This window comes from Carassius carassius, chromosome 48 (genome assembly GCF_963082965.1).
Source record: "Carassius carassius chromosome 48, fCarCar2.1, whole genome shotgun sequence".
NCBI lineage: Eukaryota > Metazoa > Chordata > Actinopteri > Cypriniformes > Cyprinidae > Carassius > Carassius carassius.
Genome location: NC_081802.1, coordinates 7,967,270 through 7,995,020, shown reverse-complemented (window position 1 = coordinate 7,995,020; position 27,751 = coordinate 7,967,270). Strand labels below are relative to the sequence as shown.

Below are 27,751 nucleotides of genomic sequence, written 5' to 3'. Positions count from 1 at the left end.
CCTCAAAGGGTGTTCAGCTGATGGCGTTTGTAGCCGTCGTCTTTACTTTCATTACAGTCAAGATGTCATCAGTTTCTTGCTGCTAAAAATTGCAACTTTAGGTCATATTAAATTAGCATAAAGCTTCTCAGCATTGTCATGTTGTTGGACTTTTAACGAAACTAAAAATGAAATAAAAGAAACACATTTTTTAGAATGTTCTGCACTTCAGAATTCTGTGGAATGATTTTAAACACTGTATAATGTGTTAAATGGAGTGGCTAGAACTATATATTCAGGTAACTGAAAGCATGATCAAATTTGTTTAATAAATTAAATGATATAAGCTAACATCTGTAGATCGTGCAGAACTTGTGAACGACTGACATTCCAGTTCGGTGGAATCCTGTGGGGCTTCCTGCGATATTCCTAATGTTTGCCTAGATATTACAATCAGATGTTCAAACTGCGTTAAGTAGCTCTATGCACAACGTTTTACAATTTTGAACGAATGCAGTTCTGTGCTGTTATAACGTTGATCTAACGTTTATGAGTGGACGACACAAAAAAAGTGCTTTCTGTTGCTTTGTTAGGCGTTTCATGTGTAGGTGATGATATCAATAACAAAACCCTTTATGTTAGTGCTCATAATGAATTTAAAAACTAATCTGACAGGGTTACTTTAGCGAGAGATATTCAAATTTGGTTATTTTTATACTGATTTTTCATTACAAAATCATCAGATTTAAGGATGTTTGCAACTAGGGATGGGACGATAACCGGTTTTATTGATAACCGTGATAAAATGTGCTGAAGGTTAGTAATATCGTTTAAAAATGAATTATCATTAAAACCGTGTTTGATTATCGCGGTTTTAATAACTCGCTATTAAATCATGTCCAGCCAGCAACAGTCTGACGCAAGCGCAGCGCGCAATGTTTTTTTGTTTTTTTTCCGAGAAGGAATGGCGAAAGTCAGCGACTTTTCTATGCTTTTCTATGCTTCTACACTTTTCATTGTAAGGAAGGAAATGCCACAGAATTTAATCTTTCTTTAAATTAAGTGCATAGAGTTGCTTGTTTTATTAGTTGTTTGTTGATTATTAAATATAAAACTTGCTGAAATGTTTTCAGTGTGAGCATCAACTATTTTTGAACACTTTCATCTCGTTTCAACAAAACCGTGATAATATTGATAATCGTGATAATTTTAGTCACTATAATCGTGATATTAAATTTTCATACCATCCCATCCCTATTTGCAACCAAGCTGAAATTTACACATTCATCAAGATATTCCTATCAGAAGTCTAAACATCGTTAAGTAGCGGTATGCGCAACATTTAACAATTTTTTAATGAATGTGATTCTGTGTTATTAGAACGTTGTTAAAACGTTTGTAAACAGACAGGACAAAAAAGCAATGATTTCTGTTGCTTTGTTTGGTGCTTTATGTGTAGGAGTCGAGATGAATAACACAATCTTTTTATGTTAGCCCACATAATGAATGTATGTAACAATCTGAAAAGATTATGTTAGCGAAAGTTGTCTACTTAGATTGGGTTATTTTTTGACCTGATTTTTTTATGTAAAGTCGTCAATTTTCGGAATGTTAACAGCTAAGCCATTTGTCTGGTGGTTTAGGCGATGATGTGTATTACAATTTTTTATGTTACCGCTCAGAATTACTTCTCAGAATTGGTGCTTTGTGTATAGATTTCTGACTTTAAAAGCATCGATTATCAACATCTTTACAATTAAGCACAAATTCAAACATTCAACAAAATATTCCTATCAGAAGTTCAAACTGTGTTAAGGAGCTGTTATGCGCAGTTCAATGTTTTGAATGAATGCTAATTTGCTTTTACTAGAACATTTATCAAATTTTCGTAACTGGATGACAGTATAAAACAGTGCTTTGTTGCATTGTGTTTTGCTTTGGGTAGGCAATGAGGTTAACAACAAAACCTTTTGTATAATAAATGCACAAACTAATGTGAAAGGCTGATTTAGCCAGGGTTGTACTTACTCAGATTTGGTCATTTTTGCACAAATTTTTTATTTTATTTTTTTTTTTAGGATGTTTACAATAAAGTGGAAATTCACAAATTTGTCAAGATATTCTTATTGCATGTTCATACAATGCAAAGTATGCTAATATTGATCGTTGATCAAACGTTTCTAAACGGACGACACAAAATAGAACAAAATGCTTTCTGTTCCTTACCATTTGTCTGCTGTACAATTTTTTATTTTTTTTGCCCCCTGCTGTGGCGCAATTATGAATAATTAGCATTCAGCTATGCATGTTCTACACCTGACTTCTAACCTAAGTGGCTTTTTTTCTGCACAAAGTCTGCCCCCCCCCCCCCACACACATTTAATGCTAATTTATTTCCCCTCCCCCAAGCTTTGACTTTTTATTCTCATCTCAGCCTCATTTACATCAGAGAGGGATGTGATAGTAATGTCTCAGTCTGGCTTTTTAGACTATTATTTAACTACCCTCTGCCATGTAATTTTCTGTAATTACGTTCAGCATCGTAATCATTTCATCTTCTGTTTTTTCCCCCTCTTTTGCAGTCCCTTCAGTCTGAGTATGTTCAGTACTAAAGCTGCCACCTTCTGCTAACCCCCGTCCAGTGCTGCTGGCCTGGTCCTGACCCGTGACACCTTCACTGTGACCACTGATTTGCTGACTTGTAAAAGGGGAACGAAGCCAAAAGGAAATGTTTTGAGACGTTCTGAACTGTCAGCCTCATGGTCTGATACCTCCTGCTATGACAGGGCTGATCTGGAATCTGCCGCATGCTGTTAAAACTACACAAACTTGGCTTGGTCGTCCTTTCAAAACTTCTTTTCTTTTCTTTTTTTAAGAGATACTCTCCATAGTTAAATATTTTAGATAATGAATTTTTTGTACTATTTTTGTCCTATTTTATCTACAGTTCTTATACTCGACGACAAGGTTTGTTAATATTTGTGCATCTTTGGATTAGGACATTTGTTCCGATGTAAATATCTGACGTTTTTGTCTCCTGAGTGTACTGACTAAGTAACATATCAAGTACGAGGGCTATATTTGAAAGGTGCAAAATGGTTCGACAGCTACATATCATCTTAAAAGGGATTTTTTTTGCCCACGAAAGCCATAAAGAGTATATCTTTTCTTCATTTGGGGATCTAAGGGGGGTTTGTCTCCATGCAACGGAGGACGACTAATGAGACCACAAACAATTTGTAAGCAAGCTTATTTTTCTCTGGAAAATTAAGGGCTTTGTTTGTTCAGTATGAACAGTTGTAACAGGATGGACTTTTTTCCCACCGTTGTGATATAATGTGCGTTATTATTAAACTAATACAGATCTAAGGTTGTACGTGTTTCAAGAGCATCAAGGGCTGTTGAAAACACAACCATCAACACTTCACTTTTAAGGAGTGTCCATTTCACCAGCGCATCTGAAATATAACAACTCAGAATGTACGAGTGAGTTACAAGCGTTTGGCTATTGGTTTTAACATGCATGGTTTTTGCATAAAACAGCTCAAACTGCTTAAAATATACATTAACGATAACGAATATAAATGTAATTAATTGCAAACTTTAGTAAAATAGATGAGCTTAAGTGTAGAAGGTGATATGCATAACAAAACCTTTTATGTTAGTGCACATAATGAATGTACAAACTAATCTGAATGCGTTTTTCCAGCGCTTGTGTCTCAATTTCAATTATTTTAGGATGTTTACAATCAAGTGCAAATTATTTATCGTATAGAGTTCTTATAGGTGACCAGCAGGGTTTAAACTAAAACCTTCAGATTTACTTCATGCTAAAATTACAATATATTCAGCCTCAAGTCATTCCGCACTTGACCTAATTTTTTCTCTGAATTATAAAATAAGATTTTGCGCAATTAACAGAGCTCTTTTTAATGACTTGGGATTGTTGAGCTTGATGATGAAAGCACCATAAAAGTACCACAAGTTATCAATTCTGTGCTAAATAAGATATCTTTGTACAATTGTAAAGATTAGAGAAATAATAATTTGCACAAAAATAATTAAAATTTCTTACATTTCATTCAAATAAAAAAATGCTTGTCAAAACGTTTTTTGCTCCAGATTTGCTGTCAGTGTCGAGATTATTACATTTATGATCATGATGTCAAATCTGGTGCAAAATGTCATAAAAACAATTGAATGTATTTAAATGAAATCGTAGAGTTACAGTAGAGAGGAAGCATTCTGCAAATTGCAAAGTACTTTCCATTTAGTTTAACACACAAGCTGTTATACAGATTTGGTAAACTCCGGTATCATATTTCTTCTGAAAATACCAGCACGTTACTTATATGGTGCACATTTGGACCTCAGCAGCCTTCTTTTTAATAAATGGAAAAGAGCAGCGTGAACATTCCTCCAAATATCATCTTTTGTGTTCCACAGAGAAAAGTCAGTCATACAGGTTGATGTCAGTTGAGTAAATGATGACAATTTTAATTTTGGGGTTAAACTAATCTATGTGTTTTTCTTTGAACAATTACCCCAGTGCAAGTTTATGCAATTATATCTCAATGATTGACTTTTCTGCATCTATTAGTCCTGTAGCACTCTGTACATTCCAGAAGATGGTGTTATGAATTATGTGTATGTATATATGTTTTGGGAGAATCGTATTTGAAATATTCTACTTTTTTGACATATACATGATGTAAACTAATCCATTGCTTAAAAATATAAATATCTATTTTTGGAGCAGTGTGTAAAGACAGTCTAACAATGTTAGAGACATACAGAATGGACATTAAAATTCAAAGTAGTGTGTTTTACATTATTCTGTTAAAATGTAAACACGATTTCAAAGACCAGAATAAATAAAAGACAAATTTTGCTTTAGTTTGTTCGTTTTCTTTCGTACTTTCTCTCAAGTGCAGATTTCTAATTAGTCTGCAATAGGCAATTAAGTGCTGTGCAGGTTGTTAAAAATACCCTTTTTCTTAACGGCTCTACAAAAGTAAATTAAGTGCCAGCTATACTCTCTCCCTGACAACCAACAAAGTGTGAACTGCGAAAATGGCTACACATTTGTGAACGGAAGTCTCATTTTGAGTCTATCTGGCAGGAGGCGTTGGGCCGTGGGCGTTTGGAGACAGCTGTGAAAATGGCTGCTAGTCGAGTGACTGTTCACAGACACAAATTCAGTAAGTATTTCAAAATGTCAATCTAATTTTCTTCACAACTAGATGCTTGTATCTGTGTCATGAATTTTCTCTTCTACCCATTTTCTTGAAACGGTTTTGTAGGCCCAGAATGTTCTTCTAAAGAAGTCGCTCAATCTTAAGAGATGTAATTGGCTTTTAGTTCAACTACTTGAACACTATAGCTGTCGTAGGTGTAATATATTTAATTGAAACCATGGCCTCGTGTTTTCCCGAGCCCTTTCATTCAGCTTATGATGATGGTATAATATCTATCTTTGAATGCACATTTAACTCGATAATCAACTCAAAGCAAATAGCAGGTTTCAAGGCCACTAAACTTGTTATAATAATAGTGCTCAAGTATGTTTGAAATGGTTCCGGAAAAAGGCAGCTTGACAAAACTGTGATGGTTGCTCTGTCTATACTGTACTTGATTGGAGCACTTGAGAAACGTATTAAAAAGATAAACGTGCTGCACTTTTTAAGAACGATAAAGCTCGAAAGTGCTCTCTTCCGCCAATACCCTAGTATTCCGCCAATACCCTAGTTTTCACGAACAAATGACCTTTAAGATGTTTTTAGCCTCTCAAAACATAAAACACGATTAGTGTAGTTTCATTCCTGATTCCTGAATTTAATGAATGAAAAACATGGAATGCGATCAGTGTAGTCCGAATGAATGAATGACATTTAACTAAAAGCATCCTGACTAGTGTTGTTCAATTCAGTTCAAAACTCAGTTATTTTTAGTTAATCAAAAACACACTGCATGACCGGTGGTAGTCCGATTCTTGAACAAATTACTGTGAGCTAAGTATTTTTGTGAAATCAGAAACATACAACGGGATCAGTGTAGTTCGATTCTTGACAAATTAGTCCCATGATTGGTTATTTTTAATGAATCAAAAACACAGCTCTGATGGTAATCTGAGTCTTTTTTTACGATTATGTTTAGTGAATTGAAATGATACAGCGTCTTTTTCTTCTGGTTCTTTTTCAGTGTACAAAAAGCAATTATAAATCAAACTGAGTTGGTATTATAGGTTATTAATTTAGTCATGTCCGGTTTAATATTTTTCTCACTCGGCTCTACACCCCCAGTCCTCATTTACTTTCATTGTATGAAACAGAGCAGCGTGAACATTCTGCAAAACATCTCCTTTGAATTGCACAGAAGAATGAAAGTCCTACTGGTTTGAAACCACATTCAGTTCTTTTAAGCAAACTAATATTATTAAAGCTCAAATCAATAGCAGAGTCACATTGAGTATATTCGGAACCTGATTCTTTTCCTCTTGTTCCTGCAGGTTCTCAATGGGGAGCCCATTATATAATGCTCTATTGATTATCACAGGCTCAATCCATTATGAATAATTACTTGCCTTCATGGTGATTGCGCTGCCAGAGAACAATGAACAACACGTGAGAATGCAGCGTGGGCTCCTGTTGATCTCAAGCCTCTCGTATTCTCACACACACACACACACATACACGTGCAAGTGCACACACATATAAACCTCGGTTCTCCACCGCAGCTTCACTAAAGGGAGCTGCGCTCTCTCACACACACGTTCCTCACACAATGTGAGATGGGATAAGATGAGATGACATTATCTGCACATCTCCCATCATGCCAAACGACACAGATGTGCCGCTATCTGCGTGCGCTCTGGGACGCGGCTCGCGCATCTCCCTCGCCACCGTCTACTCCTTCATGTGCGTTGTGGGAAGCGTCCTCAACCTCCTGGTTATCTATTTGGTGGTGACCTTCAAGAAGCTCCGCACAGCCAGTAATGCGTTTATCGTGAACGGCTGCGTGGCGGATCTGCTGGTCTGTGCTTTCTGGATGCCTCACGAAGCAGTGGCCACCTCCACTGGGACATTTTTGGTGATTGGCTACCAGGCGTTCAAAGAAGCGCTGCTGTTTTTGGGAATCACTGTGTCGCTGCTGTCCCACTCGCTTATTGCAGTCAACAGGTATGTTTTGATCACCAAAACCCCTGCTGTGTATCAAAGCCTTTATCAGAAGAGAAACACCGAATGGATGATTGCAGGATCGTGGCTCATCTCCTTGGGCTCCTTGTTCCCGTGGATCACGTCCTTTCGGTACCCCCCCGAGAGGTGCCGGGACGCCGCAGACGCGTCGTTCGTCAAGGGAACATCTGTGTCTGTTTTGTCCAGTCGGTTTGCTGCTGGTACACTTGCGTTTACTATAATTGGACAGACTTTGGTTGTGGTGTACTGCTACTTTAAAATCTTCCGCCGAGTGCAAACGAGTGTGAAAAGAGTCAGTATTTTGAATTTCCAAATCGTGAACAACCTTCCTTATTCGTTCCCCAGAAAGGACAAGCGACTCGGTTTTTACGTTCTCGCAGTCTGCTTTATTTTTATTCTTACAACCGAGCCGATTTTTTGGGTTCTCGTCGCAGGACTCTTTGCCCCGGTGTCCGTGGTGCTTTGGACGTCAGCGTGGATTGTGTTCTGCACTATTTTCATGTCCAATCCTTTTCTGTACACCTGGAAGAACGAGGAGTTTCGGAAGTCCTTCAGGTCTGTGATGAGAGGGGACTTCTTGCGGGGATCCACGGTTGGAGTCGAGCCCATCACCATCAATACTATTTCTCACATCTTCCTGAGACAAAACAGCCGCAGGGCATTTCTGGGTGAGATGAACTGAGCTAGACCTGCGAACCCTTATGACTAGTAGCGTGGCCAAATTTCGCTCATGCCTGTCCAAAATGCTTCTACTATCTGCTGGTGATTTTTCAGTCACGATTTCAGTCATGAGCTGCATGTGTTTTACAGTGTTTTGTAAAGTTTCTGAAATATATATATATATATATATATTTTTTTTTTTTTTTTTTGTGAAAGTTGAAGTGTGAAGTGTCTTTTTGCACAACTGTGAAGGCTACACTGCCACTTTTTAAATGAGAAATGTTTATGAATGTTCAAATAAATCGGAAAAATCTCAACTTGTTTCTTATCTTTATTTCTTTTTTTATATAGGTTTCATACCAAATTAAGTGTTCTTTTAAAGAGTTTCAAATATATTATAATAATATTTAAATAATTATATTTGAATTAATATTCATAGTGTTTTTAATATTATTATAAAATGCTTATTTTTTTTATTTAGCAGCATGTTTTAACTTAAAAAGTCAATGATAGTCATATATATTTTATTTTAAAATAACATTAAGCGTATTAATATTTTATAAAATGCTTATTTAATAGTGTATTTTAATTTAAGAGCACGTTTACTGTCAATAATATTCTTTTTATTTTTGAATTAATATTCACAGTGTATTAATAATATTATATAAAATGTTTATTTTATTTAACTAATTTATTACACATGTTTAAAATGTCAATTACTGTCATATTTTGATGATGAAAAATGCTCAATATTTAATAGTGCATTGTATTTTGAAAGGCTGTTTAAAATGTAAATCATTTAATATCATGGACCTTAATATTAACATTATACAAAATGCTTAATATGTTATTTAATTATTTTTATTTGGAATTAATGTTCATAGTGTATTAGAAATTTGGATCAAATACTTACTATTTAATAGTGCTTTTAATGTTTAAATGTCAATACATTTTATATATTTACACACCATTTAGATAATATATAATTTAATACTTTTGTTTATTTAGTAAAAGTATTAATAACATTAACTTTTTTTATACACCGCATACTGGTGAGATTTTCAGCATCATCTAATATATTTTGTTGTTCTCTTTTCATCAAGCAGTCCAAATATTATATATTTGAATCAGTGTAAGAACATCTGTGATGCAGTAGTTCAATGAAGAGAACAGGATTTTTTGAACCCTGTTGGAAACTCTGCCAGTGATAAAAAGTTCCATCCAATCATATCCACTCTTAAACTCTCGCTTACATAATGCTTGGGCTTAAATGTTAAAAACCTGAGGAAGCATCTATGCAAACAATCCGAATGATTAAACTGATTAGTTGAGAAATGCAATGGTGGAAAACAGCATTATAAAACTTAATATAGTATAAAAACATAATGCAATAATTTAACCATTTGAATTACATATGCAAATCTTTTTAATTGCCCATTTTAACTGGATAAATCTTTAAATATAACTTATAACTTATAAGAAGTAATTAAAATAAATAAATTACCACAGCCTCTACCCTTATGATTTGAGCTGCTTCTTGTAGATTAAGCATTTCTGGGAATCTATTTGTTATATGCAGTCAATCACTGGCAGATCATAATGGAAATATTATCTTCAATAAATACACAAAGTCATTTCCTGTAATTGAGAAGAACCCCTTCGGGACAGCAGAGGGAGCCTGTGGAGGGAAGGAGAACACAAAACATTAAATGGGGAATTCTTCCTTGGCTTATATGAAGTACTGAGGAGGTGGATTATGATCCCTCCCCTTCTCCTATAAATTAGAAAGAAATCACATTAACTCAGTTTTATTCTCTTGGAGTAAGTGGACAACATGAATTCAGCCTTACTGTTGACTTTGCTTCTACCAGTTGCAGGTAAGTTTATACATTTATTTTAGGCTCTCTTGTAAATGTCAGGATTTAAACTACGCATGCAGAGTAACCTGAATATATTAACATATTGTAGAGTCTTACCATCTGCTCTTTTCTTAGGCACTGCCGATATATATATATATATATATATATATATATATATATATATATATATATATATATATATATTAGCTAGTTACCAAAGCAACAGTTTTAGTTTAATTTAATTAAAATAACCAGAACAAAAATGAAACCTAAATAGACATTTAAATAAAAACTAGAACATTTTACAAAAGCACAACAAAATTACTAAAACTTTAAATAAAATGTTAATAAAAATGTTTTAAATGACAGTATCTCGATGCTAAAATAGCAAAGACTTGAATATAATATTCTTATGACAAATCTTTATTAGTATTTTGTTTTTATTGAATTGTAATTTTTTATATAATTATGTAATTTTTTTAATCATAAAATAGTATTGCCATTTTTATTAATCTCCCTCCTTTTTCTGAAAATTGATTTGACAATACAAGACTCCCATATAACCGCATATGCAACTTATTTGATATATTTGTATTTACATGATTGTGTATTTTGATTTCTCCTCTTTAGTAAGTTGCTTCATGAATGTGCATTTTAGTTAATGATCCATAGAAACTATAATAATGTAATTTTTTTTTACTATTTTAATATTGTGAGCATTAAAAACTAAATTCTCTATAAAAAAACATTTATAACACTGCTATTTTATTGCATATTACTCAAAGCTGCTAAATTATTTTAAACCATTTTAGAAATAAGATTTACTGATGAGTTTATGATGAACTAATGTGCAATGTTCTCTTAAACAGTTGTTTCCCATGTACTGGACCTGCCGCCCACAGTTCTGTTCAAACTGGGTGACAGGAGAGAGTTAAGTTGCAGCATGTTATCTTGCCCCGAGAAGGTGAAGTTTGTTTGGAAGTCATTAGAAGACAAACCGAAATTCACTACTATTAAAACACAGGAAAGAGAATCTGTGCTGGTCTTTGACAATGTGATAAAGGATCACGAAAACACCTTAGTGTGCAAAGCAACCTGTGAAAAGGATTCAAAACAGGCGACAACAAAGATTAAAGTTTATTGTGAGTTCCTTTTTCAATTTTAATAAACTTCAGCATGCTTCATAATGCACTGTTGGTGAAGACCGGGGCAAGTTGTCACACTTTTTTAGTAAATATTTCTGAAGGTATGTTTAACACTGGTCTACTTATGGATTTAAAGCAATTATGACTGAAATCATTCATGTGAAAGCAAACATTTTAAAATAAGGTAACCATTGTTTTGGCTAATTTGTGTAATTAGACCTTAGGTTTCTATTGAAATATGTGACATCTGGCCCCGGTCTCTTATTTATTTATTTATTTTAAGTGCTACATATGAATCACGTAAAAAAAGAAATATCTAAACTTGTTTTTTCTTGTCGACTCCATTCCATCGGAATCCATTTCAGCTTTTTCAAGAAACCCAGTAATATCTGGACATGATAGCTTGAAACTGGGTGAGAAAAATGTCCTGCGCTGTGAAGTGTCTTCTATACACCCTTCCGAGTACCTTACAGTGCAGTGGCTCTATGAAGGCAAAGTTCTTCAGACTGATGAGGGAGAACCTGAGAGAGATACATTTTCAAGTAATTACATATTCACACCTTCAAGTGAGGATGATGGGAAGGCGATAACATGCAGAGCATCACTTGATGTTGATGGTATACCACTTGATGAGAAGACCAAGGAGACATCTGAACACATGACAGTTTTCTGTAAGCTACACTTACATATATTCACATAAACTATGTTTAAATTAAATGGATGTTGGAATCATACTTCCTCTCTGAAGATGACGACCTATGATCGTTCGTTTTCCCATTGCTTTCACAGCTGCACCGCATAATGTTAAAGTATCTGGAGCAACCGCCGTCCCGCTGGGATCCAGTTTAAATTTGACCTGTGAGGCCGAGGGCAAGCCAAAGCCTGCGTTTACATGGACTGCTCTTAAACCAGATGGCCAGTCTGAGGAAATGGGAAAACATCAAGATCTCCTCGTACATAACGTGTCCTTATCAGATGCTGCTACTTACCAGTGTGACGTTAGAAATGACTTTGGAAGCCAAAGAGCCAACATTTCAGTAGTCGTTCAAGGTTAGTGGTTCATTTAATTCTTTAAATATCTTGGTCAGAGATAATAGCCTAGTTGGTAGCACTCTAAATCTCTCCCACTTTCTGGGAGAATAAATAAATGCAAAACTGCCACAAAACTTAAAAAAATGCCTAATTTCGAAACATTGCTTTGTTCCCAATTAATTCGTTTTTTGAATTTTTTGGCAGCACCTCCTATGAATACCCTGATTGAAGCAAGTCCACAATCCATTCTGAAGGAAGGAGAATCTGTGAACATTTCCTGCAAGTCCAGCGGAGTCCCAGTGACACACGTGGTGCTCAGCAGGAGGGTGAATGGTGCAAAAATAGAGCTAGCGTCTAGTAAAGGGGCTGAAACATCATTTGCCCTCCTCTCTGTCAATCTGACCGACTCTGGCGAGTTTGTGTGTGAGGCTTTCAATGATTATGGCAGTCAGGAGACTACTCTCAATCTAACTGTTGAAGGTAAGACCTTGAACGTCTGGGATTAGTGGATATTGTTGGTACAAAGATTGGTCTGTTAAGCGCAGTTACAGTGTGGGTTGTATTAGTGTGTATAATAGAAAAGCGGAATCAGTTGTAATCTGTCATCTCCTAAAGATATTTGGAGTATCACTGGTATTAAATAATATAAGCCTGAAGTTCAATGAACTGCCAATTCAGTTGGAGGCACCAAGTAAATTTTTTTCTTTTTTTCTCCTCACAGCTCATCTGCTAGAAGTGTTGTTACAACCGGACAAGGTCGTGTTGGAGAGAGGCTCCAGGCTGGTCCTCTCCTGTCAGGCTTTCGGTTGCCCTCAACCCAATTTCTCCTGGAAGAATCTTTCAAATATGCCGATCCTTAGGCGACTTGAGACAGATGACGTCCAGTCCCAGCTGTTTTTTGATCTAGTAGAGTTGGAAGACGAGGGAACTTACCTTTGTGAGGTCACATGTGGCTCAATCAAGAAGTCCAAACAGACAGAAGTCAAGGTGTTTTGTAAGTATCTCAAAAGGTTTACTATCCAGTCTTGAGTTTACGTAAAAAATTGTTTGTATGGGTGAAAGGGGCCTGTTGCATTATATTGAATCACGTAAAACGAAGAAATTTCTAAACTTGTTTTTTCTTGTCGACTCATATTTGAATCTTGGAATCCATTTCAGCATTTTCAAGAAACCCAGTAATATCTGGACATGATAGCTTGAAACTGGGTGAGAAAAATGTCCTGCGCTGTGAAGTGTCTTCTATACACCCTTCCGAGTACCTTACAGTGCAGTGGCTCTATGAAGGCAAAGTTCTTCAGACTGATGAGGGAGAACCTGAGAGAGATACATTTTCAAGTAATTACATATTCACACCTTCAAGTGAGGATGATGGGAAGGCGATAACATGCAGAGCATCACTTGATGTTGATGGTATACCACTTGATGAGAAGACCAAGGAGACATCTGAACACATGACAGTTTTCTGTAAGCTACACTTACATATATTCACATAAACTATGTTTAAATTAAATGGATGTTGGAATCATACTTCCTCTCTGAAGATGACGACCTATGATCGTTCGTTTTCCCATTACTTTCACAGCTGCACCGCATAATGTTAAAGTATCTGGAGCAACCGCCGTCCCGCTGGGATCCAGTTTAAATTTGACCTGTGAGGCCGAGGGCAAGCCAAAGCCTGCGTTTACATGGACTGCTCTTAAACCAGATGGCCAGTCTGAGGAAATGGGAAAACATCAAGATCTCCTCGTACATAACGTGTCCTTATCAGATGCTGCTACTTACCAGTGTGACGTTAGAAATGACTTTGGAAGCCAAAGAGCCAACGTTTCAGTAGTCGTTCAAGGTTAGTGGTTCATTTAATTCTTTAAATATCTTGGTCAGAGATAATAGCCTAGTTGGTAGCACTCTAAATCTCTCCTACTTTCTGGGAGAATAAATAAATGCAAAACTGCCACAAAACTTAAAAAAATGCCTAATTTCGAAACATTGCTTTGTTCCCAATTAATTCGTTTTTTGAATTTTTTGGCAGCACCTCCTATGAATACCCTGATTGAAGCAAGTCCACAATCCATTCTGAAGGAAGGAGAATCTGTGAACATTTCCTGCAAGTCCAGCGGAGTCCCAGTGACACACGTGGTGCTCAGCAGGAGGGTGAATGGTGCAAAAATAGAGCTAGCGTCTAGTAAAGGGGCTGAAACATCATTTGCCCTCCTCTCTGTCAATCTGACCGACTCTGGCGAGTTTGTGTGTGAGGCTTTCAATGATTATGGCAGTCAGGAGACTACTCTCAATCTAACTGTTGAAGGTAAGACCTTGAACGTCTGGGATTAGTGGATATTGTTGGTACAAAGATTGGTCTGTTAAGCGCAGTTACAGTGTGGGTTGTATTAGTGTGTATAATAGAAAAGCGGAATCAGTTGTAATCTGTCATCTCCTAAAGATATTTGGAGTATCACTGGTATTAAATAATATAAGCCTGAAGTTCAATGAACTGCCAATTCAGTTGGAGGCACCAAGTAAATTTTTTTCTTTTTTTCTCCTCACAGCTCATCTGCTAGAAGTGTTGTTACAACCGGACAAGGTCGTGTTGGAGAGAGGCTCCAGGCTGGTCCTCTCCTGTCAGGCTTTCGGTTGCCCTCAACCCAATTTCTCCTGGAAGAATCTTTCAAATATGCCGATCCTTAGGCGACTTGAGACAGATGACGTCCAGTCCCAGCTGTTTTTTGATCTAGTAGAGTTGGAAGACGAGGGAACTTACCTTTGTGAGGTCACATGTGGCTCAATCAAGAAGTCCAAACAGACAGAAGTCAAGGTGTTTTGTAAGTATCTCAAAAGGTTTACTATCCAGTCTTGAGTTTACGTAAAAAATTGTTTGTATGGGTGAAAGGGGCCTGTTGCATTATATTGAATCACGTAAAACGAAGAAATTTCTAAACTTGTTTTTTCTTGTCGACTCATATTTGAATCTTGGAATCCATTTCAGCATTTTCAAGAAACCCAGTAATATCTGGACATGATAGCTTGAAACTGGGTGAGAAAAATGTCCTGCGCTGTGAAGTGTCTTCTATACACCCTTCCGAGTACCTTACAGTGCAGTGGCTCTATGAAGGCAAAGTTCTTCAGACTGATGAGGGAGAACCTGAGAGAGATACATTTTCAAGTAATTACATATTCACACCTTCAAGTGAGGATGATGGGAAGGCGATAACATGCAGAGCATCACTTGATGTTGATGGTATACCACTTGATGAGAAGACCAAGGAGACATCTGAACACATGACAGTTTTCTGTAAGCTACACTTACATATATTCACATAAACTATGTTTAAATTTAATGGATGTTGGAATCATACTTCCTCTCTGAAGATGACGACCAATGATCGTTCGTTTTCCCATTGCTTTCACAGCTGCACCGCATAATGTTAAAGTATCTGGAGCAACCGCCGTCCCGCTGGGATCCAGTTTAAATTTGACCTGTGAGGCCGAGGGCAAGCCAAAGCCTGCATTTACATGGACGGCTCTTAAACCAGATGGCCAGTCTGTGGAAATGGGAAAACATCAAGATCTCCTCGTACATAACGTGTCCTTATCAGATGCTGCTACTTACCAGTGTGACGTTAGAAATGACTTTGGAAGCCAAAGAGCCAACATTTCAGTAGTCGTTCAAGGTTAGTGGTTCATTTAATTCTTTAAATATCTTGGTCAGAGATAATATCCTAGTTGGTAGCACTCTAAATCTCTCCCACTTTCTGGGAGAATAAATAAATGCAAAACTTTCACAAAACTTAAAAAATGCCTAATTTCGAAACATTGCTTTGTTCCCAATTAATTCGTTTTTTGAATTTTTTTGGCAGCACCTCCTATGAATACCCTGATTGAAGCAAGTCCACAATCCATTCTGAAGGAAGGAGAATCTGTGAACATTTCCTGCAAGTCCAGCGGAGTCCCAGTGACACACGTGGTGCTCAGCAGGAGGGTGAATGGTGCAAAAATAGAGCTAGCGTCTAGTAAAGGGACTGAAACATCATTTGCTCTCCTCTCTGTCAGTCTGACCGACTCTGGCGAGTTTGTGTGTGAGGCTTTCAATGATTATGGCAGTCAGGAGACTACTCTCAATCTAACTGTTGAAGGTAAGACCTTGAACGTCTGGGAATAGTGGATATTGTTGGTACAAAGATTGGTCTTTTGAGCGCAGTTACATTATTGTATTAGTGTGTATAATAGAAAAGCGGAATCAGTTGTAATCTGTCATCTCCTAAAGAGACTCTGAGTATCGCTGATATTATATAATATAAGCCTGAAGTTCAATGAACTGCAAATTCAGTTGGAGGCACCAAGTAAATTTTTTTCTTTTTTTCTCCTCACAGCTCATCTGCTAGAAGTGTTGTTACAACCGGACAAGGTCGTGTTGGAGAGAGGCTCCAGGCTGGTCCTCTCCTGTCAGGCTTCAGGTTGCCCTCAACCCAATTTCTCCTGGAAGAATCTTTCAAATATGCCGATCCTTAGGCGACTTGAGACAGATGACATCCAGTCCCTGCTGTTTTTCGATCTAGTAGAGTTGGAAGACGAGGGAACTTACCTTTGTGAGGTCACATGTGGCTCAATAAAGAAGTCCAAACAGACAGAAGTCAAGGTGTTTTGTAAGTATCTCAAAAGGTTTACTATCCAGTCTTGAGTTTACGTAAAAAATTGTTTGAATGGGGGAATGGCCCTGTTGCATTAAACTAAGTAGTTACCTGGTTCATGAATGGAGAATGTATACTCAAGTTTCGACATCGGTGAAATAAGTATCTAGATGCAAATGCAAGACTGATTCGTAAAACTCATTGGGCCAAAATTGCTGTGTTTGGCCAGTTGGGATGTTCAAACACCAACATTTAACAAGACTCTTAATGTCAAGGAAAAATTTCCTTTCCCTTTAACTTCTCAGAGTGTGAGTTGCTATTAACCAACTGTTTAAACATGAGTCATCTGTAAACAGTAATTAGTCAGTATCTCAAAATCTCTTTTAAGTTTTAAAAATAGCTCTCTTTGACACTGATTCGATGCAGGAAATAAATCATAAGCAAGTCTTTCCGTGGATATTAACGCTTTAGAATGTGCGTGGGAGTATTGCTTTGTTTCCATTACATGTTATGCTAAATATTGACTCTCAATGATGACCAGCTGTCCTCATTCATTGTTAAGTAATAAGTCAGGGTTGGTTGTTTATTTGTTCTTTTCAAAAGCGATTTTGTCTTGGTTTTTGTTAACATTGTGCTCCTTTTACAGATCCCCCGAGAGTGCCCAGAATCACTGTGAGCCCCCTGACGGAATTGAAGGAAGGAGAATCAGTGACCATTTCTTGCCTTTCCGACAGCTTTCCAGTGGGGCATACGGTGCTGAACAGGGTGGTGGATGGCATACAAACAGAGTTAATGGCCAGTGATAGGCTTGAAACATCATTTACCATTCCTTCGGTTGAGCTGGATGACTCTGGCATCTATATTTGCGAAACTTCTAACATGTATGGAAGCCACAATGATAGTGTGGAGATTACAGTAAAAGGTAAGTTACTAAATTCATCCAGTCAAAATCAATTAGTGGCCACAGTATAAACATGTTGTAGTGTTTGAAATATCAACAGTTATTTGAAATAAAAATAATAATAATTTGGAGTGCCTTGCTCTCCATTTTGCCTTGCTCTCCTTTTCATCGAAATGGATCAATTTGGCTTCTACCGTACAGAGTCTTTGCTCTTATTAAGTGGATCCTGTCTAGGCAGCTGACAATTATTATGCCTCTCTTATCCCAGCACCACCCAGGAATATGACAGTGGAGATCTTTCCATCCACGGATGTTCAGGAGGGGCAGAATATCACCATCTGTTGTCGCTCCGTGAGCTTCCCTCCACCTGCGGTGGTCCTAAGTAAGCTGGATAGTGAGAAAAATGTCTATTCTCTTGATGGTGTATTCCTATTGATCAACCTCAAACCCAACGACACAGGCTTATATCAGATCAACGTCACCAACTATCTGGGCTACGAGACAGAGACTTTTACTATCAATGTGATAGGTGAGTAAAACTAAAATCAGGTTCAAAATCAAATTATTGTATTTCTGAATACACTGACTACATAAAACATTCAGTTTGTGAATAAACACCATGTCCAAATCAGACGTGACACGAACGGACAAACTTGTTCAAGTCGAATAAATCCCAACAGATCAGAGCACATTTGACACTTAATGTACATTTATGTGAAGGCTGATTTTGGACCAGTGAAATTTCACAATGGCCAGTGGTACCCAGGTGCGACCAAAATAGCATACTGTGACATTTGACGAGGAACATACCTGTCATTCATATTTGATATGCAGCATCAGTTGGCTAGCTTTACTGCCAGGGCCTGATGGGATAGTACAGGGGTAGGCAAGTTCAGTCGAAGCTGAACTCTGCAGGTCTGCGGCTCTCTAGGACCGAACTTGCCTACCCCTGGGATAGTAAAATGTCCATCAGATGCACACTTCGCAATCTCAGTGGAAACAGTAGTTCATCCTGTTACTTTTCGCCTATGGTTTTATGAATACTTTGGGAATTTGGGATATATTACTCTTTTCACATTCTGTTTTTCAGTCACGCTAGACGCCTCAAACCCTCACAGTCTCATTTTCATCCCTTTCAAAAATTCAATATGGCACTACCCTGTCTAAGGTCTATAATAGGGAAGTAGGCATATTCGCACGCAAGGGTAGACTGTCAAAATGTTTCATAGTTTTTCTCAATTGCGACTGGTTAGGACAAGCACATCATGTTTATTTACAAACATTATCCAACATATTTTAAATTTGCCTTTGACGTTTTGTTACAGAGAAAAGAGTTAACCCTCCATTTGGCTGGAATGATTTTTTAATGCCTGCGATTTGCCTGGGAGTTGCTGCTGCGCTGCTCGGTGTTGTGGTGTACATGTGGAGAGCTAGAAAGAAGGGATCTTACGACCTTGCCAAATGTAATCCAGGTACCGTGTAGACTGTGTTAACATTCCATGGACTGTTCTGGAGGCAGCTACACGGGGGTGAACTGTCTTGTCGGGGCCAAGGGCCTCCCTAAAGCAAGAACTGCAGGTGACTGGATTCATCACCTTGAACATCAGGTGACAATAACCCAGCTGGATGGGAACCTGCATTCTCCACAGCAAGAGACAATCAATGTGACCGTGATTTGGTGTACCTCCCCAGATAAAGGCAATCGAACCAGTGCGGTTCCTTTGTGGTGCTTGTGTTGGGAAGGGTCAACTCTTTTTGAGACCACCTGGTCTACACTTAAAGAAGTTTTCAAGTGTGGAAGTATAAGTTGAAATGCAAACTGTGAAACATACATGTAAACATTTTAGCATTTAAGAGAAAATAACCAACATTTTTTAATTGGACTGTTTGGTACAATTTCATAAGTCTCATGTAGCCTATTGTGTCCTAAAAAGTTTGTATTTGTATTGGGTGAAATCTTGTATAATGCTTTCGTATTAATATTTATTAAAGTATCAGGTTTCTGTCAATTGATCTGGGAAAGTCTTTTCTGGGAAAATCCGTGGAAAATTTGAGTCGCAGGAATCCACAGCGTCTGTCATTGCTTCACTTTCACTTTAACATTTCACTTTTGCTTTTCGGTGTTTCTGCAATGTTATCCTGTCCGTTCAGCACAATAAAGGTGGGATGATTTGGAGAAGCTTATTGTTCACTGCCTGTGTACAAGCCATTTCCGAATTTCCAACAAGACAGGAACAAGCACACCTTCCAAAAATAAACCACTCCATATATGTGCTTCCAACCTGTCAAGACCAATCAGACGCTCTGGAAAACATCTGTTTCTGATTACCGTTTATTTATTTATTGTCCTGCAAATAAAGACCAAACGATTAAAAATCGAGCTCCTTACTCCTTTTTTAGTGTCTTATATTGATTTTTATTTATTTTTGTCAGTGTTGCTATAAAAGGCTGTTGCCATGGTGAACATCCTGATGCAATGGTAAAGTAGGATGGGTTTTGTTTTCATGTTCCATGGGGAAAAAGAGAGGAAGCAAAGGTGCAAATGGAACCGTGTTCTCTTTGAAAGATTGCGGGCCACTCACCCATTTCTTTTTTTAACCTCTTCATATTAAATTTAATACAATCTATTTAAAGAACCAGCAGCAAGTATTGTTCTTGCTTAAGAACAATTGCAGTATTTTATCATTATTGTGTCTTTATTTTAACACTATACCTCACAAATGTTTCTAAAGAGGCTGGTGTTCGACTAAATACGAGTAATAATAGTCATGAATGACAAACTGAACTATAAGTGTGTTTTCCAGTCAAACACTTACCACGTCCTTATGTGTATTGTACTTGAAGTGCTTTTGAACATGGTGATTATATGAAAATTGTGTGTTATTGTTAGGCTTCTAAGTGCAGAGTAATTGAACGATGGTCAAGAACATCTCATTCTCGTTCTCAGAGTCTGTTTGCTGACATCTGATTCTTTGAGGCGACTCATGTTTTGAAGGAACCCTTCAACAGTGATTCATCTTAATCTAGTTTAGTTTTTATCAGGACTCCAGACGAAATGAATGCCATTGACTACACGACTGATTTTAGTTGATAAATTACAGAATTGCAGATTATAAATGGTTCAGACAAGTCCTTAAATAGATTTATGTTCTTTGAGTAACATTTCCTGGTTCATTTCAAATTGAAAAATGACTCGCGGAATTCATCAGCGGCTCTAAATGATTCACTGACTACATCAAACAGATAAGAGTTCAACATTTTATCTCAGTGATTAAAAAGAACCACTTGAACCACCAGAGATGCTTGTTCATGAATCATTGCGTGAAGAAAACACTGGCACATATTCAGACTCTCTAATAATGGGCTGATATCTAAAGATATATGATATAACGTTATATATGATTAGACTAGATTTTAAACTTTTTTTTTTTTTTCTTGTCAGATTTGGTAATATTTAGTCTCGCGTAGTCAGACCTGCAGACTGACGGCTGAAGGTCTGGAATCTATGGCAGCTTTCATTGGCCAAGGCCTGCCCATGAGGTCGTTAGACCGACATGTCAAACAACCAATCACAGTTCGTTTCTTTCATCATCATGTTTCAGGGCGTGGAAAAACTCTACGTATTTTAAAGATTCTATGACGCCAACTTATATTTCACATACTTTTGAGAATCCAGCTTTTAGTTGATCCTGATAAGCGCTCGTCGTCACAGTTTTAAACACGACGGCTTTCTTCTTTCATGAGGGGGTTTGGCGGCACTGCATCTTTGTTTCAGACAGAACTTTAAAGAACGCGACACACACGTCACCTGGAAGTCATGTATAATTCAACCAATCCGACGACGACTTCAAAACTCCTGAAGTGTTTTCACTTTTGTGTGCCGTATGCTGCAGATGTTTAACCAATGGTCCGTGGACTTGACGTCTGAGGCTGAGACTAGGTAATATTTACCCCTTTATGAACATTAACCATATTTATTATATAGTAAAAATTTAATGCTAATGTTTTTTGGTGGATTTTTAGAACAGTTTTACTACAAATACTATGGTTAAACTATGGTTAATTTGTGGTTATGTGCTAACTACAAAAACCATGTTTTTTTAATGGGGGCGGGGGGTATTTGTAGTAAAACCATGGTTAATTTTCATATGGAAGGTTTTCACGTTTATTTTTTTATTTTTTTGGATCTGTGGATTACTATTTGAAGATTCATGTGTTTCTTTCTTAATTAGTGAAACAAAGATGAACAAACTCCTAACACTGGTCTGCATTTTTGTACTATATACAGACATAAATAATACCTCAAAATGAGATTTGTTAAAAATTGGTTTTAAAAATCCAGCAAAATAGTACAGTTAAGAAGCTATGTTGGATTTAACACGGACGAAAAATCCTAGTCACATAATTTTACAACTTTCAAAACCGTTTAATGGAGGTTTTGTCAACTGAAGATTTTGAAAGACATTTCCTAGTATATTGTTAAAGTACAATCTGTTGGATGCACTGTACTTCTATTCCTCCCAGTTATCAGTTCTGTCAAAAATTAAGTATGGCGCAACCTGAGTAAGGTCTATTATAATAGAAAGTGGGCACTTTCGTTATGCCATTCGATTCGCTGGCCATCGTGGTGGTCCCTTACAGTTACAGTATGTTTTTTTACTGTACTCTGTTTGCTTAGACGAGGGGAATGTACCACTGTGGTGACATTTTGCACAAAACTCCTCCAAGGATGAGAAAGATCGAAAGTTTATACAGCCCGTGAAACCACCAATATTTTAAAAGCTTTCTTATGAAGAGTTTGTGCAAGACTGTGACTCATTCTAACCTGAGGGCCCAAAAAAGCCCTTGCTTATGTAACCCTCCTGTGAAAAAAGAACAGCAACAAACATTTGTGCAGAGTCCTGTCTTTTTTAATCACGAAAAGACATTGGTATTTCCTGGTTCTGTGTGGACACGGAACATCTCTAGAGCATAGCGTCTCTAAACGCTTCCACTCCAGCTTGTTTTTTTGATTGCATTTAAAGAAAAACAGAATATTTTTGGAGATGAACCCCCTGGTTCAGCAGATGGCGTTTGACCCAGGGTCTCTGAATTCTTGCGGCTCATCCTTTACCCATATAGCAGATCAGCATTTTTTTACAACGTCCCCAGGGATCTTAGGGATCTCTTTTGTTTTTTATTGTTTCCCTTATATGTATTTGCATTTCTTTCAATGCTGGTACATTACAGATACACACAAGCGGCACTCACACTGCACACAACTGCCTCACAGGACCCTCTGTGAATTAAATGGAAGATGATCTCTTCCAAGAAAAGCAGTCAATAATGAGGAATGTTTCATTTGGCTGGCAAGTTTATCAGTGCAGGCCAGATTAGTATTTTTTTCATCACTAACAGACTGTTTTATGCTGACTCCCCAAATATTGCTTTTGAACTTCAGATATCACTGAGTGCTATGCAATAAAACACCATGTACTGTACTCTTTTGTAAGACAACATCCGCTTCTGATGCAGAAAAAAATTGTTTTGATTATCAAAGCTTGGACTATGTCATATAAGCATGGGAACAAAAAGATGCTGCTGTCAGTCTGAATATCCAACGCTATCTCACGACCACTTCGTACGTATTTTACGAGGTGGTTTATTCGTACGATATAAGAAATACTTAAAAAATTGCTCTTGTTGCAATAGCAACACTCATATTCTCAGATGCTACGCATAGAAACATTTTAAATTAATGGAATAAAATGCATTTTTTAAACAAAAAAGGAATTAAAATATTTTCAATTAAAAATAAAATATTAAATATCTGCTAAACAATGGTGTTTCATAACGTCTTTCTGCGGCTGAAACAAAATATCTTCTGATGTTCATTCATGTTTATTTCATGCTATAACTAGTAGCTAAAGATGAAGAGATGATCGGTTCACGTGCTGAGACACTACAGCGATCTGTCACAACACTTTAAAGAGCTACAAAATGCTATTTATCATTTGAATGTCTTAAAACAAAATGACAACATTTAAAGTTAAGACTATTTTCCCTGCAAGAGAATATGTGTGGCTTGTCGGACATAAATGTAACCGACAAAAACGCTCCTCGCCGCGCAAAATCACAAAGCGCGCGAAACAGAGGAGTTCAAACTGCGAAACGTCACAGCCTTCTTTTTTAAATATCACACGCAGATCGCCATTCGAAATTAAGTGTGTGTTTTTGCCATTATGATTTTTAAAAAAATGATTATTAATAATTTCAAGGATAAGCAGCAGTAATAGTGATTCTTGCCTTGCTTCAATAATACAAACCCGGCAATAGATAATTTTATGTAATACTCACACACACATCAGTCGTGATAAGCATGCATGCTTACATATTTACAAGAGTGGTCTATTTTTAAAATGACCTTGAATATCCACTGCCCTCTCTGAGCTCTGGCTCCATTCTTGTGAAACGTGTGTGTGTGTGTGTGTTTTCCACCTCAACACAATGAAAACATCAAGTGTAAATCTTTTCATTGACACTGGCTTTTCTTAAAACGTGTAAGGATATGTTGCATAATTAGTCAAAACATGGCATAAACCTCATGTTGTTCCAGAGGAAGCAGAGGTTTGCATACTCTATCAGTGGGCTATTCCGGAACACAGATTGACTCACAATACGGCTGTGTGACCTTCCTATGTATATGGGGTACATCTTGAAGACGGCGATAATGAAGACATACTTGGCATGAAGCTCGAGTTGCTGACCTCAGCACAAGCTTTGCCAACTACAGTACAAACTGTGCTTCAGTTGTTCAGCCACTGTGACACTATTACCTCAAGAAAAAGACTTAAAAAGTGGTCTTAAAATACAGTTTTTTACCCTGTTTATTCATTTGAACCAGAACATTTAGAAAACTGCACTGAGATTGATCATCATTATTGATTATATTGCTTATGTTTAAGGTTAGTGGCAGCACTGTTTGTGCTACACACATGAATATCTCAAATCATTCACTTTTTCTTCACCTATAGCGGACCATAAACCAGGGCATATAGGGACCTCAATGTCATAAGTGTCGCTTTTGAACTTGTAAGCAAGCTCCCAGAACACCCGAGCAACCACCTTACCCTAGAGACCACATAGAAACATATTAAAAGCCATTAAGACAGCCTAGCAACCTAAGGTTTACATACTTTTTAAATAACACTTACAGTAAAATGTTTCAATGTTGCTGCAAATGCAAAAGATATGTTCACTTGAACTGTCCCCTTAAGATGGGAATGCTATTCAAAAACATTCAGAAACATTGCGCTCGCTCACAAAACTTTCGTTTCCAGAGAAACTTTGCGTTTGCTCGCAGTGGTTTTGCTCTCCCATGAGAAACTAAACGTTGCTAAGCGTTTGCGAGTTCAGAGGTTTTTCCTTAAGGAGCTCCATAGAGGATTGTGTGGTCCACATGACATCTATGATAACGACAAAGCAACGATATGGCTGGAATCACTTTTCAAGGTGTTGAACGATAAAAAATCTGACAGCCAATCAGAATCCATCTTGAATCAGAATCCATTTTGGACAGGGTGCATAGCGGTGCAACGGGGGCGCTCACGAGCACCCTTCTGATAGCTAAAATGACCATAAAGTCTACGTCTCGTGGACTTGTAAGTGGAATTGTAAATCCGCAAGACCGCAAATGCATGTGAAGCACATGATTATAATAATCAGAACATAATCGCCCGAACACTAAGCCTATCATTTTTTTTTTGTGAATGGCCCTTTAACTGTGAGAAGACATTCGTTACAGTTTTAGGATTTCATATCACACATTCATTTCCCTCTTGAAGGAAAACTTCAAAACCAGAAAAACGCCCACCATGTCTCGCAGGAGGAATGATACACATAAATGTCAATTAAGGAGATGTTGCACAAGTAGTCCTTACATTAACTTTAGGTTACACAGTCTTTGACTTTCTCGCAGCGCTTCTAATAAGACACTGATTGCATTCATACATCACGGAGACGTCCATTAGAGGTCTGCAAGACTTATTTTTTTTAATGTGTGTGTTCATCTGCAATCAAATAGCAATCAAGTCAATAAGATGTTTCCTATCAAATGTCAAATAGACATTTAGAAAATGTTTATGATTTAGAATGTATGTTAAACTGAAATCTTAAAGACGTCTATCAGATGTTTGTACACAGCAGAAGCTTTAAGAGATCTTTAACTGATATCTCACAGACGTAGCCTGGGGAGGTTATTATTAGAAAGCGCCTCAAGTTTGCTGATATTTCAAGACTAACAAAAGCCTGTGATAGGTCTTCTCATGCATATTAATGAGATGAATGAATGAGATGTGTGATGCCTTTGAGAATACACTCTTACTTTGAAGCCTCTCCCATGCCCTTTAAGATGCTCATGAGTGTGATGCAATTGTTCGTATCAATCAGCGTGCATGCAAAATGTTGATCAAAAACTGCTTTGGAGAGCTTGCATTTCAGCTGTACTAGAATCAGTGGATGCCCTTTACAAGAAACAAGCATTTTTCAGATTTGCTTATGGTCAGCGTTATATAACAGAAGTGTCATTCACATTTCTGTATCAGGGAAAGCATATTGTGAGCGTCTGGCGATCGTGTTACACAGGCTGTGCTTGAGTTGAAGCAGTTACCATGGGAACACTCTTTTTTTCCTCTAGTATTGAGGGAGCATTGAAGTGTTGTTTTGAAGTATTTGAAATGCAGGTCTTGTACAGTTAAGCATTTCCTTAGCATTTCTTAGCACATAGTTTCTTTAGGTGTTAAAACTTGTGTTTACTAGCTATTTATTGGACTTAGGTCCTTTATTCTGCTTGAATACTTTATTAATGAATGCTTATTTTATTTTGTTATCAACTCATTAAATTAATTTGTTAGTTATGTGATTAATCTATAAAGATGTATAGATTTTTTTCTTTATTATTTAGTTTACAGTTTAGAGACCATCAAAAAGACTGAAGTTTTAACTTGACGTTGAGATTATATAGCTTACTTTTTTTACAGTAATGTATTATTATAACAATAATGTATCATTACTATTACTATTCATTTTACATTTCTAGATTATAATAATCTAGAGTCTAGCCAGACCAAACATGTGCTATAAATCTTCCTACAAGGTTTCCTCTAAAATTGTGTGTGTAATAACTGTAATGGCCTTTCATGAGAGAAGAAGGACATCTGCTGGTGTTCTGCTGTAAAAAGAAAGAAAAAGAAAGAAAAGAAAAGAAAAGAAAAGAAAAGAAAAGAAAAGAAAAGAAAAAGGGTTAGATTTGTCTCTTTTGAACACCAGCTGTCTATATAACATATTCCAGAAACTGTCAACTGACTTTTAGAATATGACAATGCAAGAAATTATAATTATGGCTATTTCAGAAATTGTTAAAATGGATGGTTTTATTTAAACAAATAAATTAAAGATATTACATTACACATCTTTGCATCTATGCAATGAAAAAAAATTATATTGTTAGAATTAAAATATTTTTATATTTTTAGAAGGATATTAATAATCTAATAAACATAAATACAAAAAATATTAGAAATACGTATTGAGTAATAAAATAGTTTATGAATTCTGTAACCATATGATTATCCTTATATAAAAATATTGTTAACATTTTGAAATAAAATAATTGAAAAATCCATCTTTACTTATTTAGTTTTAAAACAATAATTTATGAATGCCTACAGCGATGTTTTTATTATTATAAAATATATAAAATGTTTATTTATTTTATTTTAAATGGTAATTAATTTTGACATATATGGCATTACTACAAAAAACAAAAACAAAATTAGCTGTTTTTTTCTGAAATAGTTAAAATTGCTGTATAAATGAAAAAAGTCAAACAAACAAATAAAGACATTATTTTGCAACTGTGAAAACTGTGCATAAATAATAATAAACCCAGTCTTAAGTCGCTGGGGTATATTTGTAGCAGAGGCCAAAAATACATTGTATGGGTCAAAATAACAGATTTTTCTTTTATGCCAAAAAATCATTAGAATGTTAAGTAAAGATCATGTTCCATGAAGATATTTTGTAAATTTCCTATCCGTAAATATATTCAAACTTAGTTGTTGATTAGTAATAGCTTATGCATGGCAAAGAACTTAATTTGGACAACTTTAAAGGCGATTTTCTCCAATATTTAGATTTTTTTCTACCCTCAGATTCCAGCTATTTACATAGTTGTCCTGAACAAAGCTTATTTATTCAGTTTTCAGATGATGTATAAATCTCAGTACAAAAATTGACACTTAAGACTTGTTTTGGGCTCCAGGGTCACATATTAAGTATATTTCGTTCATGAATTTAACCTAATATTATTTGTATC

The 27,751-nt window shown here is 36.6% G+C and overlaps 3 protein-coding genes across 4 annotated transcripts in view; all 3 read left to right on the top strand.

Moving 5' to 3' along the window:
* The window catches only part of cdc14ab (cell division cycle 14Ab), a 48,662-nt gene extending 44,822 nt beyond the window's left edge, over positions 1-3,840 (top strand). For both annotated transcript variants that reach the window (XM_059542995.1, XM_059542994.1), the window contains one exon: positions 2,562-3,840. In XM_059542995.1, coding sequence (XP_059398978.1) covers positions 2,562-2,610 — 49 coding nt within the window. In that variant the 3' untranslated portion in view covers positions 2,611-3,840. The remainder of the gene's footprint in view (positions 1-2,561) is intronic.
* Positions 3,841-6,120: 2,280 nt separating this feature from the next.
* On the top strand, positions 6,121-7,950 carry gpr88 (G protein-coupled receptor 88). The gene has a single exon (XM_059543476.1). It carries the CDS (start codon positions 6,811-6,813, stop codon positions 7,855-7,857), a length of 1,047 nt encoding a protein of 348 aa, XP_059399459.1. The 5' UTR covers positions 6,121-6,810; the 3' UTR covers positions 7,858-7,950.
* Positions 7,951-9,621: 1,671 nt separating this feature from the next.
* On the top strand, positions 9,622-19,773 carry vcam1b (vascular cell adhesion molecule 1b). The gene is made up of 17 exons (XM_059543145.1): positions 9,622-9,712; positions 10,564-10,836; positions 11,205-11,510; positions 11,629-11,889; positions 12,076-12,351; positions 12,593-12,865; positions 13,030-13,335; positions 13,454-13,714; positions 13,901-14,176; positions 14,418-14,690; positions 14,855-15,160; positions 15,279-15,539; positions 15,726-16,001; positions 16,239-16,511; positions 17,143-17,418; positions 17,666-17,926; positions 18,723-19,773. Exons 1-17 carry the CDS (start codon positions 9,670-9,672, stop codon positions 18,878-18,880), a joined length of 4,359 nt encoding a protein of 1,452 aa, XP_059399128.1. The 5' UTR covers positions 9,622-9,669; the 3' UTR covers positions 18,881-19,773.
* The last annotated feature ends 7,978 nt before the right edge of the window (positions 19,774-27,751 follow it).

Excerpts from the sequence above, each read along its gene's own strand:
- gpr88 (XM_059543476.1), top strand. The coding sequence starts at position 6,811 with ATGCCAAACGACACAGATGTGCCGCTATCTGCGTGCGCTCTGGGACGC.
- vcam1b (XM_059543145.1), top strand. The coding sequence starts at position 9,670 with ATGAATTCAGCCTTACTGTTGACTTTGCTTCTACCAGTTGCAG. Across the intron at positions 13,336-13,453 it reads TGAACACATGACAGTTTTCT|CTGCACCGCATAATGTTAAA; the intron begins GTAAGCTACACT and ends TTACTTTCACAG. Across the intron at positions 17,419-17,665 it reads TGTGGAGATTACAGTAAAAG|CACCACCCAGGAATATGACA; the intron begins GTAAGTTACTAA and ends CTCTTATCCCAG.